This window comes from Macrosteles quadrilineatus, unplaced genomic scaffold, assembly GCF_028750875.1.
Source record: "Macrosteles quadrilineatus isolate MER2022 unplaced genomic scaffold, UCM_ALF_1.0 Scaffold_3__2_contigs__length_128488019, whole genome shotgun sequence".
Taxonomy (NCBI): domain Eukaryota; kingdom Metazoa; phylum Arthropoda; class Insecta; order Hemiptera; family Cicadellidae; genus Macrosteles; species Macrosteles quadrilineatus.
In genome coordinates, this window is record NW_026542596.1 from 96765473 (window position 1) to 96784253 (window position 18781).

General features: G+C 33.6%; 1 protein-coding gene across 1 annotated transcript in view; it reads left to right on the top strand.

Moving 5' to 3' along the window:
* Positions 1–209: 209 nt before the first annotated feature.
* The window catches only part of LOC128988658 (BOS complex subunit NOMO3-like), a 55550-nt gene continuing 36978 nt past the window's right edge, over positions 210–18781 (top strand). The window contains exons 1-6 of the mRNA XM_054410153.1: positions 210–407; positions 1003–1102; positions 1866–1994; positions 3495–3661; positions 4156–4324; positions 4751–4805. Coding sequence (XP_054266128.1) covers positions 262–407; positions 1003–1102; positions 1866–1994; positions 3495–3661; positions 4156–4324; positions 4751–4805 — 766 coding nt within the window. The 5' untranslated portion in view covers positions 210–261. The remainder of the gene's footprint in view (positions 408–1002; positions 1103–1865; positions 1995–3494; positions 3662–4155; positions 4325–4750; positions 4806–18781) is intronic.

The window sequence follows — 18781 nt, forward strand, 5'->3', positions numbered from 1 at the left end:
ATAATTACAATTAAACAACGAAAGCGGTTTACTTACTTTGAGATTACAAATAAATTTAAGATAGACTTCTTAATAATAACATGTTTACTACTTATAATGTTTAATCTTTGGCATACTCCGCAGTTCCATGGAGTATCATCAGCTGCCATAGTTATTGATTGAGATCACAAGAAAAGGGGTGGATGAAAAACAATTTGTCATAGACATAACCTATAAATACATCGGTTTCACCTTAGTTACCAATGCATAATTTGTAATAAAATGTTTTTTACAGATATTTTTCTGTTCTTAACTATTCTGAATGTGATATTTTTGCCTCAGATATTGGCAGATGAAGTCTGGGGATGCAATGGTTTTGTTAAAAGCAATGTGGGTCCTATCGATTTTGGAAAGGTTGAGGTTAAAATGTAAGTAGGCCTAGGCCTTCATTGTCAACAATTTACTACATGCTTAGTGTAGCCTATATGTCTATTTATGATAAAGTATAAGTTTCAATTGTGCGTCTAGAAGAACACTAGAGATTTTTTTTATATTTTTAGTTTGGTAGGATAGGTTAACCTAACTAACTAAACTTGATATAAGTTATCGAATGAAATAATTGATATATCGATCGATATATTCATTCGGATGAGTGTAGGACAGATATTAAAGTGTAGCCCTTTAATATTTGATGAAACAATGGTTTAGGGACTATATTTTAAGACAGTCTGTACCTATACAACTTTCCCAACTGTCAAAAATAAAGATGTTTGAGTAACTTATACAGCTTTCCCATTTATTTGTGTTCAGTTAACTTAATTATGCTTATAGGCTAAGGTAGTTTGAGTATAGTCAGTGAAGTCTCGGCTATGTTACTCATGGTGGCCAATTTGTAGACCAATATAGGATGACTTATGATATTTGTAACTGATTGTGTCTTTTAATTAATGAATATTTAGTATTTAGGCCTACTACAAATATTAAATCGTTTTCCTAATTTATCTGTGATGTATCAATTTGCAGGTTTACTAAACAAGGAAGTTTAAAGTATGAAACAGAGTGTGCTCCCAATAACGGGTACTACTTCTTACCACTTCATGACAAAGGGGAATATGTCCTTAAGGTATTTATTTATCAAGGGGAATAAGATTGGTTAGTGCTGATAGGTTACATTAAAACTGAATAGGCTAAATAAGAATATTTTACCAAACATGGTTTCAAGGTAGAAACATGTTTTGTTGATGATTTAAATGTTGTCTTAACTGTTTGTAATTTGTCAAATTGGTCATACGTACCTTTAAAAATGTGTAATTTTTTTAATTGTTCTGTAAAGTTTTAAATAGATTTACTAGGTGACATTGTAGGGTTTTAACCGACTTTACACCTTAAGATTGAAATCTAAAATGTTATTATTATTCCATTTTTACGTTATTTTTTATTAGTTTCCAAAAATACAAATTTACAAACGCATACAATTTAGCTACAATGCCATTTATGGCTTGTCTGCAACAATTATTACAATTTTTGTTATTTCAAATGTGAGCTAATACCCTAAAATTTGTATAGGCTAGTCTTTAAAATATTGGCCTAGCTGCCTTTGTTCACCAGGCTTTGATTAATGGTCGTCGTCAGAAAGTTAGCTGGTCTTCTTCAACATCAAGAAGAGAACAATTTTTTTCAACAACAACTTCAATCTGTGCATGTCTTAATACAGAACACACATAAAATGTCTATTTTTTATTGGCAAATATTCCATGATCCTTTCTAACAGTCTCAAAATATCACCTGATAGGGAACTTATTTCGTCAAATTCATTTACCGTAGTTTATTAGACTGAACCCAAATAAGAATTGATCCCTGGCTCACGTGTGTCTTGATGATTTCAGGTTTCTTCCCCCATGGGTTGGAATTTTGAACCTTCAGAAGTTGCAGTCAGTGTCGACGGAACCAGTGATTCTTGCAGTCTCGGTGTCGATATCAACTTTGTGCTTCAGGGCTTTGCTGTTACCGGACAGGTAATATTGGGACACAAAAAACATTGGTTTGTCTGTTATCATTTGAATGCTGATGCAACATTAGCTTTAGATTTAAATTCAACAAAGATATAGGACTAGGCCTATTCCAAATTTATCTCAGTTGTTAACTGTCCATTGTTCTACAGTTAAACAAATTCTTATTGTTTCCTGATTGTGGAAGGGTAGGCCTATTTTTATGTTTTGTAATTGATACAACTATTCATTTGTTGTTTAAATGTGGCTTTTAAAGTTAGAATAGGACTCTGCAGGGTCTCCAAAACCACAGGTTTGGGTTAAAACTATCCTCTACAAGCTGTAGAGGTTTTTTATATTTCTATGAACAGTGGCATAGCGACGGCAGAGCGAGTGGAGCAGTCGCTCCAGGGCAGAATGGTTTGGTTTGGAGTGTGGTACTTCTCCAAGAACATAATATTATTTTTTTTCCTAATATTGGACATATTTATAAAACTAAATTTGACATGTCTCTAAAACTCTTTCTATTTTGTGAACTAAATATCATTACTGTAGGCTATTTATTATAAATTGTCATATACTGTGTTGAAGTATAATTTGTAACTAAATTCCAACCTAAAAGTATATGAATGTACCTGGTCAGAGTAGCTTGCGCTGCAGTTCGGTGGCACATATACGTTAGTTTTTCAGCATTGGTTATACCAAGATAGCCTACCAAGATATACCAAGATGGACTATACAAAGATTTATTAAGAACTTGCTAGGCCTAGTTGAAAACCAGTAGGCCTACTGTATTAGCTTTAGTAATCATAAATTTTGCATTATGTGCATTTATCATACGGTAATATCATCATAACTATAGCTTCTGATCACGGCAGTATTGTGATCATCTTTCGCTAGTGTGGCAAAATCTGTAACATCTCCTGCAATCGTGAGGACATCGTCATCGTCCTCCACAGTCATAAAACAATCTTCAACAAGACCGCGAAGGGTGAAAACATCGTCATCGTATCAGATCCTATGAAATGTTGACCATCTTTCATGATCGTGAAGACATAATTATCGGCGTATGTGATCAGGGCAACATTATCAACATATCCCATAATTGTGCATAATCCTGAACATCTCCCGCGATTGTCAAGACATCATCAGATCGCAACAGAATTTTTAAGGTCCCGGGTAGTCCCAGACACATCATTATTATTCTGCGGCAAAAGCATTGCATAATAACTATAAACCGAAACCGAGTGTTTACCATCGATTATTTTTTTGTTTTTTGAGACTGAAAAAAATTTACAAATGACTGCCGACTTAAAAACGAACCCACCTCTTTAAGAAGATATTTAGGTAAAGCAGGTTTATGTTTGATGTTTTGAGGGGGCGGCTTCAGCCTTTTCTGCTCCAGGACACTCTAAACCTAGCTACGCCATTGTCCAAGAATTAGTTGAGTACTTGAGCTGCAGACACTCTCATAGTAAATTTTTTTAAAGTTTTTGAAAGTGTATATGACCCACAACTGTTTTGCAGGTGACAAGTTTTGGTGAGCCCGTTGGCCCAGCTGGGGTTAAAGTGAGTTTATTGTCTGCGTCTCCGTCTGCAGAAGAGTTGTTATCCACCATGACTGGGGAAGACGGAAACTTCCTCTTAACTCCTGTCAAGCCAGGACAGTATTTTGTGGAGGCTTCACATGAGAGGTCAGTTGTAACTCGATAGGAGTTTAACTATTTGTAGGTTCTCTTGTACAAATCCTTAGAATTAGATTATTAGGCCACTAGATACAGATTTTGGTTGGTTAGTTATGGATCTACCTCTCTTAACCTTCAAATGTTGGTCTCTATTGGAAAGTAGGGAATCATGCTCTGTTTAGATCATCAATAGTGAGTTACAATGATGAACACTATGTGGGGTTCCCATCTCAGTGATAGGCCGCTGACCACGTCAATCTTTTGTTTAAATTAACAGAGAAGTAGTAATTTACAAATAAAAGCGTTCTGCATGGTCTTACTAGTTTTAAAACTGGTAAAATTACAAGAATTTATAGTAACAATCAAAACACTTTAATTATACCAGAGAGAAACATACTTTAAATTATCTGTTGCTGATAAGGGTGATATTTACAAAGGAGTGTGTTTAATCTTTGGCTACATGTTCAACATTGACCTGCTGATTATAATATTGTTGACTACAGATGGCACCTGAGCAAGAAGCGGTCGCAGGTGACTGTGAAGGGTGGCAACACTGTGGTGCCGGCCGGCAGTCTGCAGGTATCCGGTTACGATGTGTCCGGCTCGGTAACCAGCGACAGTGAACCGATCAGAGGCGTCAGCTTTGTACTGTTCCAGCCAGCAAGTGCCAAGGTAAATTACTACAATAACATTTGTTGACAGTTCTCAGCTTGGTTGATGAACCCAAAGAAAATTGCTCTCCATTAGGCCTAGTACACATGTGGCATTGTTTTAGAAAACCTTAAGTTGTGTTTATAGGTGTGACCTAAAGGATGTTATAGTTTTTCTATACCGTACTCTATAACAAGCCTCCATGAGTTTGCCTTTTACCTTTGCTTAAACCATTCTCTAAAATTTTGTGTCTTAATCAACACTTTAAAAGACTGCCATTTATTTCAAAACACTGGCCATATTGCCAGGTGAATTTGAAACTGGTTTGGTTATAGAATTAGTTTTTTTGTGCCAAACACTTGAAGTAAAAGTTAAGGTTAATAAGTCCTCTGTAGACTCTTTAATATTAGTCATAAATAAATCTCATTGTTACCTAATCTGTTTCAGCGTGTAAACGTGATTGGTTGTGACTCAACAACTTTGACTGGCTTTTCTCCTTCAGGTAATGGGAATAATCTTATTTTTGTAAAAATATTTATCAACAAAGCCCATCCCTCAATTTTGGCCTCTGGGGACACCAAAATGAAAAAGTAAATTGGTCCCGGGCCTAGGTTTTCATGCCACCTATGGTAATAGCTACTTCCCTATAGGGAAATTCGCTAAAATCAGAGAATTGAAGATAATATCAGAACATAATGTTTTCCACTTAATACAATATCAACCTACTACACCTAAACTTTATATAATTTCAGGAAAAGATTTGTTACAGATTATTGCCGTCTAAAACAGATATCTATTGAAATGGAATAAAAATCCTAGTTGTGGCCGCACCACGACGGTGATAATACCCCCGTCGCAGCAAACCTGCATCCTAAGCGAATTTCCATTTACCCGGCTTGATTTCTACTAAAATATTCCCTATAAATTTTCAGATTTATTTCCTATTTAAATTTAAATAACATTAATTTTAGTGAGTAGTTAGGTTTGCTGCTACGGGGAAGATGTTGAGACGTGTTTTTTCAATTGAAATATTGATAGCTTAGTATGAAATAAACCAAATTGCCAAATTGGATTAAAATATATCCATAAACAAGCAAACTAGAACAGTTTATTTATTCTCCATAAGAATAACATGGGAATTTTAAATTTACAATTTTTTAAATTTTTTCCGTAGTCAATGAACATTCAAAAACACTTCAATATACTAAATTATTTGTTTTTTTAAGCTCTTCAAAATGGTCTAGAGAGAAATTTAGAAATTTTAAGTTTTTAGGGTCAAAAATGAGAAAAACCCATTTTTACCCCATAAAACCCCCCATAAACCCCTGATCCCACGGTCCGATTATACTGGTTCGCGAACTCGTTCGAATAAATGTAGGTTTACACGTTTGTACCAAATTTCATCAAAATCGGATCAATTTTGCTCGAGTTATCGCGCTAACGGACACATATATAAATATATATATATATATATATATATATATACACGGCCGCGCCCGGGAAGCCAGTCTCATGAAATATACACTGGAAGTCAGTCAGTTGCACCCCCCAATATATTTCAAGACTATGATATATATATAATATATGTTGGTAAATATCTTAAGCCTAGACATATCTGAACGTATATATCTCTTTTTTTCTTAAAAATACTAAAATATAATTACGTAAAAAATGCTATGCTAATGCAGTCACCACCGCATTTGCATGGGAAAGCCAGTCACGTAAAATTTGTGCTGCTAAGCCAGTCACTATATATTTTACCGCATACCACTGGAATCCAGTCACTGAAAATCCACCCGGGTATCGCGTCACTTCAGTCACTTTCACCCCTGCCCTTCTACTTTGTGATATTTATTTGTTCTACAAGCTTGAAAATCCGCACCTCAAACAAATGGATTATGCTTCAGGCATTGAGCACTCTCATAACCCATCTTTCGCACATCATTTTAATTAGTTGTCTTCCAGATTACTTAACAATTACTATTCTACAGATTAAATACCTAAATGTCAATGTAATCTTTGGTCGTCTTAATAGTCGTCCTGGCAACTGTGGATACAAATATGTACCGTACTAATTCGCAAGCGTAAGGTGGGAAGTTATTGCTTTATAGTCGCACAATTAGGCCTATTGTTGAGTCCTTGGAGGCAAGTGGCCATCTTGGATGATTTCAAAAAGCTGCAAAATTTATCGTCCAAAAATATTTTTCAAACACCAAAGTGTTTATAATTTAAATAGCTAGTATACTGTGGGATTAGAAATGTTCTTTGTAGTTTTGAATTATTCTCCAAGGGAGTCCATAAAATAAGTTAACGGTCACGGTCATCTTGGAAAAAGGCCAACTAATACGAAAACAATATCCTGTGTTGCGCGGGCCGTAGCACACAAATAGTTTTCCCGCCTCAAACAATCAAAGGCGTGTGGAACAAGGCAAAATTCTTGTCTCTTTTGTGGCGAGAGGTAGGGGCGAGCCTAACGGGTTCCATTGATGGGCTACCCGGCTACCGACCGACATGGGGTAGCGACTAGCGAGCCAGTGGATGGTTAAAGGTTCTGCCGGTTATTTCCATCTTATTGCTGGTTCTCGAGCTTTTTGAGCTCGTTGTACAGTGAAATATTACTTCCCTATTTTATATAGCCACAATCAAAGCGATTTTTACAAGAAAGAATGAAGATATAGACTCAGTGATGTGTGGTTACTTAATTAAATCATGTTCCTTGATTGTTTACCCTTTTGTAAGAGCCAATAATCAATCAACTTATATTTCTTTATTTTTCGATTTATTATCTATATCAATTCAAGAGGTAGCCCTGTACCTGGTTAACAAATATACCGATTACATTTAACTTGTTTTCTTTGAGTTACGCCCCATGGGATTCCAAAGTTTCACAATGTTTACATTTTTGAAGAATGTAGATAACAGAATGTTTAACGAAGTCAGCTTTAAATGCTGTCAATAAAGTTCTTTGATTTTGCGGTCCAAAAGGTAGAAACGATTCGATTTGTGAAACTTTTAACTTTTGCTACGGGCCTGTTAATTGGAGATTGTGACATTCTTAATTTAAGGAAGTAAACGTATTAACATGACGTGTTTGGAGTGGGATTTGAAATATGTGACGTGTATCAAACTTTTTCTCTTCAAAATCCTCTCCGATGTAAAACACAGGTACGGCAGCTAGGTTTATTAGAATTCAAAAGTTTTTTAATCGTCCTCCAATGTTTAGAAATTATTTTTCGATCAAGTTGTTTAATGAATAAATAATTGTTTTGCCAAATTATGTTTCGAAAACAGGAACTAAAAATAGATCAGGAAATAGATATTTTAGTTCAGAAAACAAAGCCAATCAAATAGGCCTACGTACTTTTTAAATAAAAACACTGGTCAGATGGTTTTTAACTTTGCTGTTTATTTACTTCAATAAATTTCTAATAAAAATCACCACAGGTACTATTCTATATAAATAAAATTAGAGTTTTGTCTGTACATTGCTCAGAATCATCAACTTTTAGATTATTTTTACGTTTTAAACATTCAAGAATCCGAAAAAAGTTTCATCTCAATTCCGTTATTATCTGAATCATCAATTATTATCTCAATTCCGTTGTTGTCTATCTTCCGTCTGTCACAGTCCAAAGGCCATTTTACGCGGCCTTCTCCTGAAAACGAGAGTACCTATCAAGATCCTCGAATCATTTTAATGTATTCACTGGATTGGTGAAAGTGTCTTTAGCTATTAAAATATGGCCTCGCTACTTTGTAAAAAAAACTTACGGACGTTTAAAACCCAATTTTGTGCGATTTTTGTTAAGTTTTCTCACAATGTTTATCACATAATCATCATATGAAATAGCGAACAGCTGTTCGGATCAAGATTATTTTTCTCTAGCTGTCACTGATATGTTTAAATTGAATATTGTTTACAAATACCGCATCATTTCAGATCAAGTTTCAAAAGCAAATCCAAACCAAGTTGGATTAAAACCGTTTTTCCTTACATAACGGATTTAATTAATCGCTAGTGCAATAATGTGTAGGGTAACCGTAAATGAAAATAGAGCTTCTTTGTGTATAGAATTTCTATCGAGTTTTGGGTTTATAACCGGGGAAAAGACTTTGACTCAGTGTTCTATATGCCTGGGAAACTTACATTTTTTACATAAGCGTTACCAATAGCTTACATATAAGGTTTCAACTCGTTGACGGCACTTCAATGGTGGTTGTGTAAAGTGTTTAGAGACAACTGCAGTGGGTGATTGTAACAGAGGTTTACGGATTATGCTCAAATCGTATTTCTAATGTGTCTTCTCAACGCTATGTGCTGCTCGCTGGACCATACGTCCAACAGACCAATTATCCATCTCTTGGGTTCGTAGGCTTAAACAATTATTCATAAGTTGGCAGCGCATATAACTCAGTGTTCCGTACGGACAGGCCAAGAGCACCTTTGATAGTGAAATTTCCAACCTGAATGTTTAATGGCGAGGTTGAGGTATAGTATTTTAACTATATATCGTTTGGTTAGTTAGGTAAGGTTAACCTAACCTAACTAACCAAACGATATATGGAATTAAACAATCGAATAATCAATATTACTAATTTAGTTGTTTGTGCCAACAGATATGGAAGTGTACCCCTCATAGATCTATTACGCATTTTTTTTTACTTGAAACTGTCAGATACTGTATTTGTTTGTATATAATAGTTTGGCTAGCATATCTGAAAATATGCAAACCAATAGTTTTTCTTTATTTAGGAAGGTTTCAACTGACCACTAGAGGATCCCCGTGCGTAGAACGGGCACACAGCTAGTAATTAATATTTAATTAATACATCTTATCTTACTAATATTATAAATGTGAAAGTTTGTGTGTTTGTTGTTTGTTTGTTTGAAGTTCAATCACGCATTAACTACTGGCACAGAAGATATACTGTTTTTAATTTATAAATAATTTGTCATATTGTGCGAATCTTGGTGATTTGAATTTGGTGATTTGCTTTTTTCTGCTGTTTAGGTGCAGTGGTAGAACATTGTTATGGATATGGTAGATGTTTTATACTATATTATACCGTAAATTAAAGAAACGACACGACGAGTGTCGTTGTCAATAATGTCGTCTGATTCTGACTGATGTCAGATGTTACACTGAATCGGTCACAGGGATAATAATTAGTTGTAACCTACCACTAGCTTACCTAACTAAGTTTGAGTGTTGCTATTTGCAGTGTGGGATGATTGCACTGGACAGTTTAGCTATCTATTTCAGAAAAATAAAGTTTAAAATAAATCAAATTCTAGGATCTGTTCTTAAGTTGTGGCCGTTTTGAGATGGATGCTTTCAGAGTTCAGTTTAGCCTAGCCTGAACAACTGGATTAGTAGCTTGACTTAGTGGTTCATCCATGTTTAGTTTATAAACACTAATCAATGCCTAATCTAGATTATAGGTGCCTTATTCTACTCTGTTTTAAAACTAATATACATAGGCATAAGCTTTAATTTTTGTATTAAATACTGGGTGCATCATTAAGGTAACTCCGTTAGGTTGCTTTTTATAAATAAATAATTTCATAAATCACTGATACCCTATATCATCTAAGTGTGCTCAGTACATAATGACACTCTCTCAAAAAAGTACTAATCCTAACCCAAAAAAATATAGATAGGTAGCTTTAGGCCTACAGAGGATGAGTGTTTATATTTATATCACTTATATTTATATGTCTGTGGTTAGGTTTTGGTTATGTTTGCCTTAAGTTGGCTATAAGCTTAGGACTAGATATCAAATAAACTCCCAATTAACTTATAGTGCAGCCTAGCCCTAATTTGTCAGTGTCAATGAAATAGTGCAATATCAAGGACAACCAAACTTGGATATACAACCATGTTTATACCTAAGGTTCCTTTTTGGTACTCACCAACAAGGATCTACCGTAATTATTTTCAGTCAGAAAGTGTCCTGAGTTTCCAGAAAATTGTAACTTATTACATTTTAAAAATTGAGGGTAAATTAAACGTTTCGGTTCTGGTTTTGGAGCGAGTCCAAGTTCTTGTAGTGACTAATACTTCAAAGGAAGGAAGGTGGGAAGATTTTCATACTACTAATAGCCTTCTTTGAATTCAGCGTGAAAAATACTGGGTAATTTCTATAGTTTCGGCCATTTAGGGGAACCAAACAAATTTTTAAAAACTCTTCTATCTCATCATTTCAGTAAACTATGATATTATTATTTGAATAGAAGTTAAATGTCAAGAAAAAAAATACCGCAAATTATTATTTTTGGGATAGCATTACATTGACCAAGGAATACTCTCAAAGTGTAAAGTTTCCCGAACAAAGCTCGGTCCCCAGCTACTTGTCAAACAACGCAATAATGTAGGTTATTTCATAAAATTTGTACCTGAGAAATGTAAAAATGGAAAATGCATTTCTCGTAAGTGTAAGCAAATCTTAAAATGATAGGATTTGTAATGATACGATCTTAAAACGAGCAATTCAGTATTCTTATTCAAAACACCAAACACCCGCCACTGGATCAAAATATGCCCGCACGGCGCAATCCGGCACGGTGGGAAGCCCCTCTCGTACAATTTAAATTACGTACATAAGCCAAAAATAAAAAAATATGATTTAGAACATTTCACTTTTTGTATACAGAATCCACTGTTTTTAAACTAACCTGACCAAAAAATAAAATAAAGTAGTAGCCGACAAAAAAAGTTCCGTGGAAATTTGCTATGTCACGTTTCATAAAACATTAAAAATAATCGACTTTATTTGAATATTTAAAATGAAAAGTACCGGGGGACCGAGCCGTGGCTCAGTATGTATATTTCGATTGTAAAAGCAATATAAAGGAAACTCGTGTTTTCTTTATAACTAATTTCGGCTTTTATTGTTTAAGTTTCAGTGGAATTTCAATTTACTATGATGTAACTTTAAATGGACAATGCAACACATTACTTTATTTTAATCTTACACATTTCTGTTATTGTAAATAAATCATAGAAATTTAAAAAAAATAAAAGTAGTATTTTTTTAAATACGTTCTTAATGAATGAATTAATATGCGATCACAGGTTAATACAGTAGCAATCAACTACACAGCATTAAAACAGCACAGTGTATGTAAGGGGTGTGATTTATTTCTTGGTACTAAATTAAGTCATTCTTCAAGTATAAGTAAAACTTCAGCATGGGCATACTCTCTAACGTACTATCATATGATGGATTAGCTGAAGGCAGATAAGTCCGATTCAAGCTTATATTGCTTACTATAAAGATTGTTGTAATACAATTAACTTTAACTAGTGGTCGTCCAGTGGTCGAAAACTCGACCAAAAATATGTAATGTACAGGTTTCAAATGATTTAGGCCTAAAACTTTTTTTCCCCGTGTGAGTAACTAAGGACTTCTGGATAATTTAAATATGATATTTATAGGTTTCTTACTCAGGAACAATGCCGTTCCGGGACACTATATAAATGGATGTTAACAAGATTATAAATTTGCATTTTACATAGTCAAAATACAATAGGTATTGCGCAACCGTGATATGTGAAGTCATTAACCTTGGTTTACTAATAAAAACTACACCGTATGCTTACTCAAACAAAACAAAACTTGCTTACTGTACAGCAATAAATCACGTAAAGAACAAAACAAAATGAAAATGTAGACTAGAAGACTACTGATACCGTAGTCATCCTAGGCTACTACTACATGATGTTTCAGAACAGAAGTATGGGGATAAAAATATTAAATAACTCATAAAACACCATAAAATCATAGTACTGTACTTAAGTCTTTCTGGTAATAATAACAATGATAAAAATAAGATAAAGATAAAAATGACACCTCTTTATTTCTCTTTGTTCTATTCTTTCTTTGGTTTCTCTACATCCACAAGTTGTCATGGTTACTAATCACCCAACGACCAGTGTTTCCATCCGCAGGAAAAAAATATCCCTGGACCAACGTCAAAAAATCCCTAGTTATCCCTAGTCCGTGTTCTAATAATCCCTCCAATTAGGGTCTGACTGAAGGGAGGTACAAATGAGGCAAATTTAGTTCAAATTTCCTCCGTGAACAGCGCTGTATTAGAGAGCACAGCAGGCCATGACGTCATCGTTGATTCGGTCGAGTACTCGAGTCGTCAGTCACCAACTATCGATATAATCGATAGATCCTACTACAATCGATATTTGCCCATCGTAGTCGTACAAAAAAAATGTACGTTTACGTCATCGTAATCGGACTGGTTGGTTTGTGGTTATGTTACGACAGACACTTGAAAAAAATTGACAAGTGTGTTGTGTAAGGTAAATGCACCAGTAGCTGACAGTGCTCCAGAAGCTGACAGTTTGAGTTTCTTAACATTATAATGTGGTCTCTTAAAAATATTTACACATGATTGCATTGTTATAAGAACATATGTTTATTCTTGATTTGTTTACAAAAAATTCAGTGAAATTTAGCCCATACTCGCCTAATGGTGGTGGTTTGAAAGCGACCCTGTCTGTACATATCACATTAAGTCGATTCCCTTAATAAAATTGTTAAGAAAGTAAGTTTGATTTTTTGTCATTTTGCTAAATTTCTTAAATAGTACTAATGATTAGGCTCATTATTTTTATCAATTATACCTTTGTTGACAATTTCATGATAAAATTGGGGTGTTAGGGGTTTTGGATTTAAAATTATATCAACTAGTGTACCTGTTGCTCGAATTCGAGCAATTGCATTACAGGCGACTCAAAGATTATGGAAATACTCACAATCTACACAACAGTTAGATATAATCAAAATATTTTGTAAATATCTTATCTTTTTTTAAAAAGCTGATCTTGTTTTTTTAGTGTTTTCTACAAATTTTTCCCTCTCATAGTCGCATTAGGTTGTCTATGATAACGATTATAAATGAAAAAAAAAAAACATTATTTCCATTTTTTCTACTTGGTTGTGTTCTATGACTTTTTCTATGTTTCCATTGTTTGCAAATCGGTTATTTCAATGATTGTTCAAGAAATGTAGAACAGTGTTAATTCAGTTTTATTTTTAGCCTATATCAAATTGTCCAGGATTTTTCACTCTTTTCCATTCTATACACCAACCCAAGTTTCGTCTACAGATGCAATATGCTAACGAATATCACCTACGTACAATCTCCAAGAAGTGGTAAAAAAGGAAGAAACCAACCCATACAATAACTCCAAAAGAAAAGAGTTACTGTGATAATAGGATTTTCCACTGATTTGGTAATAGAACATTATATTGCAAAACATGACACGATGCAGAAGAAAATCCATTTTAAAATCAGAAAACCCCATTGCAAATACTGTACTTCATTTTGACAAATTCAATAAATCACAATTTAAATATTAACAGCTGTTTCATTAAAAAGTAGTGTAGAATTATGCATATGGTCGTAATGTAAACAAATCTGGAGGCAACTTTAAAGGCTTCTGGGGCAGAGCCCCAAGGGAATTGACCATGTTTCTCTTTTGATGGCTCATCTACAGACCAAGACCTTTCTTTAGACACCTCTACCGAGTTTCTACGCCCAGCCGTTCACTCAAAATAGCTGTGACAAAGAAAAACAGTTTCAAATTAATATATAGATGTCAGGCTTTGGTACACAAAAGCCATACAAGTTCCACTAGCTGACAGGGGGATATTTGCTGCTTGCACAATATTAAATTGGTTTTACCCATCGAAATTTGCATGCTATTTATAATTTATGCGATCTCATATTTTTATAAAATGATTTAAATTTTTTAATTAATAAGCCAAATTATCTTAAAAAAATATTTTTTGTTAAATATATATATTTTTTAATGTAAATATTTTTTATTTTAAAATATATCAAATAAATTTTCTTAATAAAGTTTTACATAATTTTATAATTTAATTATTAAGTTAGATTTTATTCGTCTTATAAATTATAAAACCCTTAGGTTTAGCAGCTATAGTAGGCCCTATATAGTGCATTTATAGTTCCAGTGTCAGCTACTGGGACAACTGACAGTCAGCTACTGGTACAAGCACTTTTTTCACTGTCAGCCACTGGAACACGTACAAAGGTTGAATTAAGTTTAAAAATGTTATAAAATATATTTAAAAACCCCTTTTTGTATGAAAAATTTGAAAACTACACTAAATTTAGAATCACATAAAATCCGTAATATCTCTTTAGTTCCTTTTTATTCAAAACCACGGATTATTAAGTGCGTATAGTTTCTTATACTGTCAGCTACTGGTGCGTTTACCTTATATGGAATATACCGCGAAATCCCAAATCCCTCACTATGGGAACATACTCATACTGTATTAACATAAATAAAAATTAATCAGTTTGAGTGTTCTTTATCCAAGGTATTAACGTATACCATGCTTATACTCTATTTACAAAAACATTGCCAAACTTAGACTCAGGGGCTTCCATGAAATAATATCAATAATTTATCAATTATGTTAAATATACCGGTTGAAATAGAAATCTTTAGCTTGAAATGATTGGTTAACTTGGCAAAAAATGGTTTATTTAGGTCCCTTTTTCGTTTAGCTTTTAAAGACTGGTTCAAGTTCAAAGGCATTCATTTTCATTACGGTTCCAAAGCCAATTTATATTAACTTAGGCCAGTTTCTGTCTTGGAGTTAATTTTTAAGAATGCCATTAATAAATCAGCACTATTGATAATTTAAAGTGGACAAGTCTTGCTTTTTTTATTAAGTTGTATCCTCCCAATAAAGAATTTTGAATAATGTATAGGTAGGCTACACCTAACGTACCTTATCGAATATAGGCAAGCTATAACGGGTAGGCTAAGTTACTATAATATTCCTGTACAAATAATTTCATTTGGTCAAAGATGGTGTCAAGATTTACCCAGGGATGTAAATCTCACCAACCTTTCCACCAGAATAATGATATAGGCCTAGTGCAAGATAACAACAATCCTAAATTGAAAACAATAATAGACCTCAACTAATTTGTATGAGTCACAATAGATCCAAAAAACTTACCTTAACTTTGAAAATAAATTTGGCATAAAAAAGTTTCAAACTGTAGTTTTTGGAATAAAAAGGATCAACGAAATTGCAGGAAAAGATACGGCACTTACACAACATATCATCCTCTCTTCGCTTCTCACGTCAGATTTGACATTACCGGTACATTACTTTGTTAGATAAAATATATTATTAAGTCTAAGAAAACTGCTATTAACAATATAAGAGGTTCTACCCGCAAATTCACGGGTGTACAGAAGCCACCATTAAATTAATTTAATCAACTTTGACTTTATATTTCATTTAAAGGGCCCAAGTTCGAGAAATTGTCATCTGAAAGGATGGTAAAAAAGCATTGGAGCCTTCAAACCTTACGTCCTAAGGTGGGTAGGGTTGTACCTGAACTCGCCGCTCTCTTTCACGTCTTTAATACTTTACTTACTTGTCAATGAAATGGCGACCTGTTAAAAATCGGTTACAACCTCTTGGAACGAACGACATACATGGTTTGTTAATCTCATATTCATCGTGTTTCGAACACCTTTAACCACTCACTTGTATCAAACGGCTAGAAATAGCTTCACTGTCTATTCACCGCACCTCTTTTAAGAACATAAACCAACAAACTATATTGTAAATTGCATTGGCCAGCTGTTGTTCACTAAATTACTCAAATAACGTTAACTTCCAAAACATGCAAGGCGTAGCCCTTTGGAAATCAGTCTCTGGGGCAGACCTCTTAGGGAGTTTGTCCATATCAAAACTTTTCAGAAAATCTACACACTCTAAGCTTCATTTTGATATTCCATATGTCTATATTTTTATTTGGTAAATGGCCTTAACCGTTTACATAACATTTGTTTGCATCACTTTAATATGTTCCTACCCATATAACACATGTACATCAATTGAACATTAAATTGATGTTCAAGAATGTTCAACTGAACATCGTATGCACATTCATGTTTGTACAAATTACGACTTTAACGTTCAATTATTGTACAAACGTCACAAACATCGATATACATATGATGTGCGTATCTCGATCAATTGATGATCAATTTTACATCAAATTGTTATTCAATTTAGGTTAAATTAAGATTCAATTGGACATCTAGTGAACATCATATGCACATTCATGTTTGTACAAATTGAGACTATTTAATGTTCAATGAATGTACAAACGTCACAAACATTGATGTGTATATTTAGTCCAATTGATGATCAATTTGATATAAAACTGTAATTCGATTTATGTACAATTGGACATTACGATTATTTGACTAAAACAGTGAAAAGCCGCAATCTTTGGTGACACACAAAGTGTCTGGTTCAGTTATCTATTTCAACTATAAATTTTACATTAAAAGATTTTTCAACTTTTGGTGGATAAAAACTCAAAGTTTAGACAAAACTATTTATTATATTCTATGCAAGTTAAAACCAAATTATGTAAAGAAATTACAAAAACTTATAAAATCAAATAAAATGGAAATAAATGTTTCTTCGTCCACTCCAATCCTAATCATTGATGGTTGCGACAGCAGCACTTTTTGCCCTGAAACAAATATAATAGATTAACTTAATTATCGGTATGATTGTAGTCAATATTAATCATGGTGGGGTCTTGAATGATCAGGACTGCTTGTCAAAGAGTAGAGTTTAACATTATTCATTTTATTTAAATATTTGCATAGGCCTAAGGCATTATTTCAAAATATTCTAATAAGAACGTGTAATAAATTGACGTGACAACAAATCAGCTAAGTTATTAAAAACACACATTATCTTCGAATGTAAATGTTCCGGGCTCCTGCATGTGCTGACAGTTTAATCGGTTAGTATGAAAAACACAAAATGTGAACACATCGACAGTTTGATTGCCGATACACATTGAAGTAGCCTACACAAAATTTAGTCTATAAGTAAGTTAGGCCTACTTTGTTCTTACTAATCAATCTTAGTCGTTCTTATTTATAATTTGTCGATTGGATTTGATTCTACGACTAATAACATAATATAACACATAATATACGAATAATAACACTTTTGAATAATTTAAAACAATGATATTATTGCATTGTGGTTGGGTTGGGTTAGATAAGGACTCAGGGTCTCGGCGCGTCAACCATAGCGTATTATGCATTACATTCTTACTTTTGTTTTACATTAAATAGGCCTAGGTCTACTCAATGAATGTACCATTATTGCTATATGATTACCGTAACTAATTGAAGGTGAAATAACTTAGGTACCGGTAATCAATAGATTGACTTGTTTGTAAACACCAATAGTAATATGAGGCGATGAATTTGAATATCAAAGTTTTAACTCAATTAGCCTACACTATGTATTGGCTAAATCTTAGAGGGTTATAGATAGTATTAACTTAGGCCTATTATTATTTGAAATTGGTTAAGTTCACTTTGGTTTTTTTTTTCAATTTGTTTGGTTATAACTTTTATAAGTAAATAAGGCCTATTGCTTTATAAAAAAAAACAAAAAAAAAACGCAGATTAGAGGATACGCGTCTGGTTACTGAATGTGGATTACTTAGGCACCCGGCATTGACGTCACCGGGTTGTGGGGGACCGGAACACCATTTCCACAACGATACGATATTTAGCCATTGGTGTTCGTGGTGTGTAGATAAAGTACATGGCTGATGTACATGAGGTATCTAGATCGAATCACATCGGTGATAGGCCCTAGAGGTTACTAACTTTTTGTCAAAGATTTTGCTTAGAATCCCATTTCTTCTTAACTGTACATCTTTGGTTAGAATTTTTGGCATTTATTTTTATTTTATGAACAGAATTTAACCTTCATTTGATTTGTTCATTATCAGCAAGTTTGGTTGGTTAGGTTAGGTTATGACTGTAGGCATAACTGCCGGACGCATAATCCACGTCCACGGTCCCGGTTGCGTATCCTCTGCGAAAAGGATAACTTAACCTAATGTTATTCTTAAGCAAGTGAGCAAGTTATTCTTAGAACAAAACAGAAAACATTTTTTTAGTTTATTATGAATTTCTGTAATTTATAAGTTAACTGTAGGCCTAAGTTTATTCCCAGCATACAAATTAACGATAACAAAATTAAATTTAAGATGCTCATGATACTTAAAATCAATAACTTAGTTTCTTAACTGGGCTATGCTGATATCGATTCGATTAGTAAACCTTCATGCGATTTTTTCACCGTCAGCAAGTTTGGTTGGTTAGGTTAGGTTATGATAGTTTAATTTTACATTATAATAAGATACATTTTAAAATATCGATTACTAACCAATATTTCCAATTCGATAGTTTCAATCGATATTAGCATAGCCCAGTTAAGAAACTACCTGTAATAAATCTTGTAATAAGATCTGGGTACAGTTTCTTAACTGGGCTATGCTTATATCAATTGAAACTATCGAATTGTAAATATTGATTAATAATCGATATTTTTAAAATATATATCTTTTTT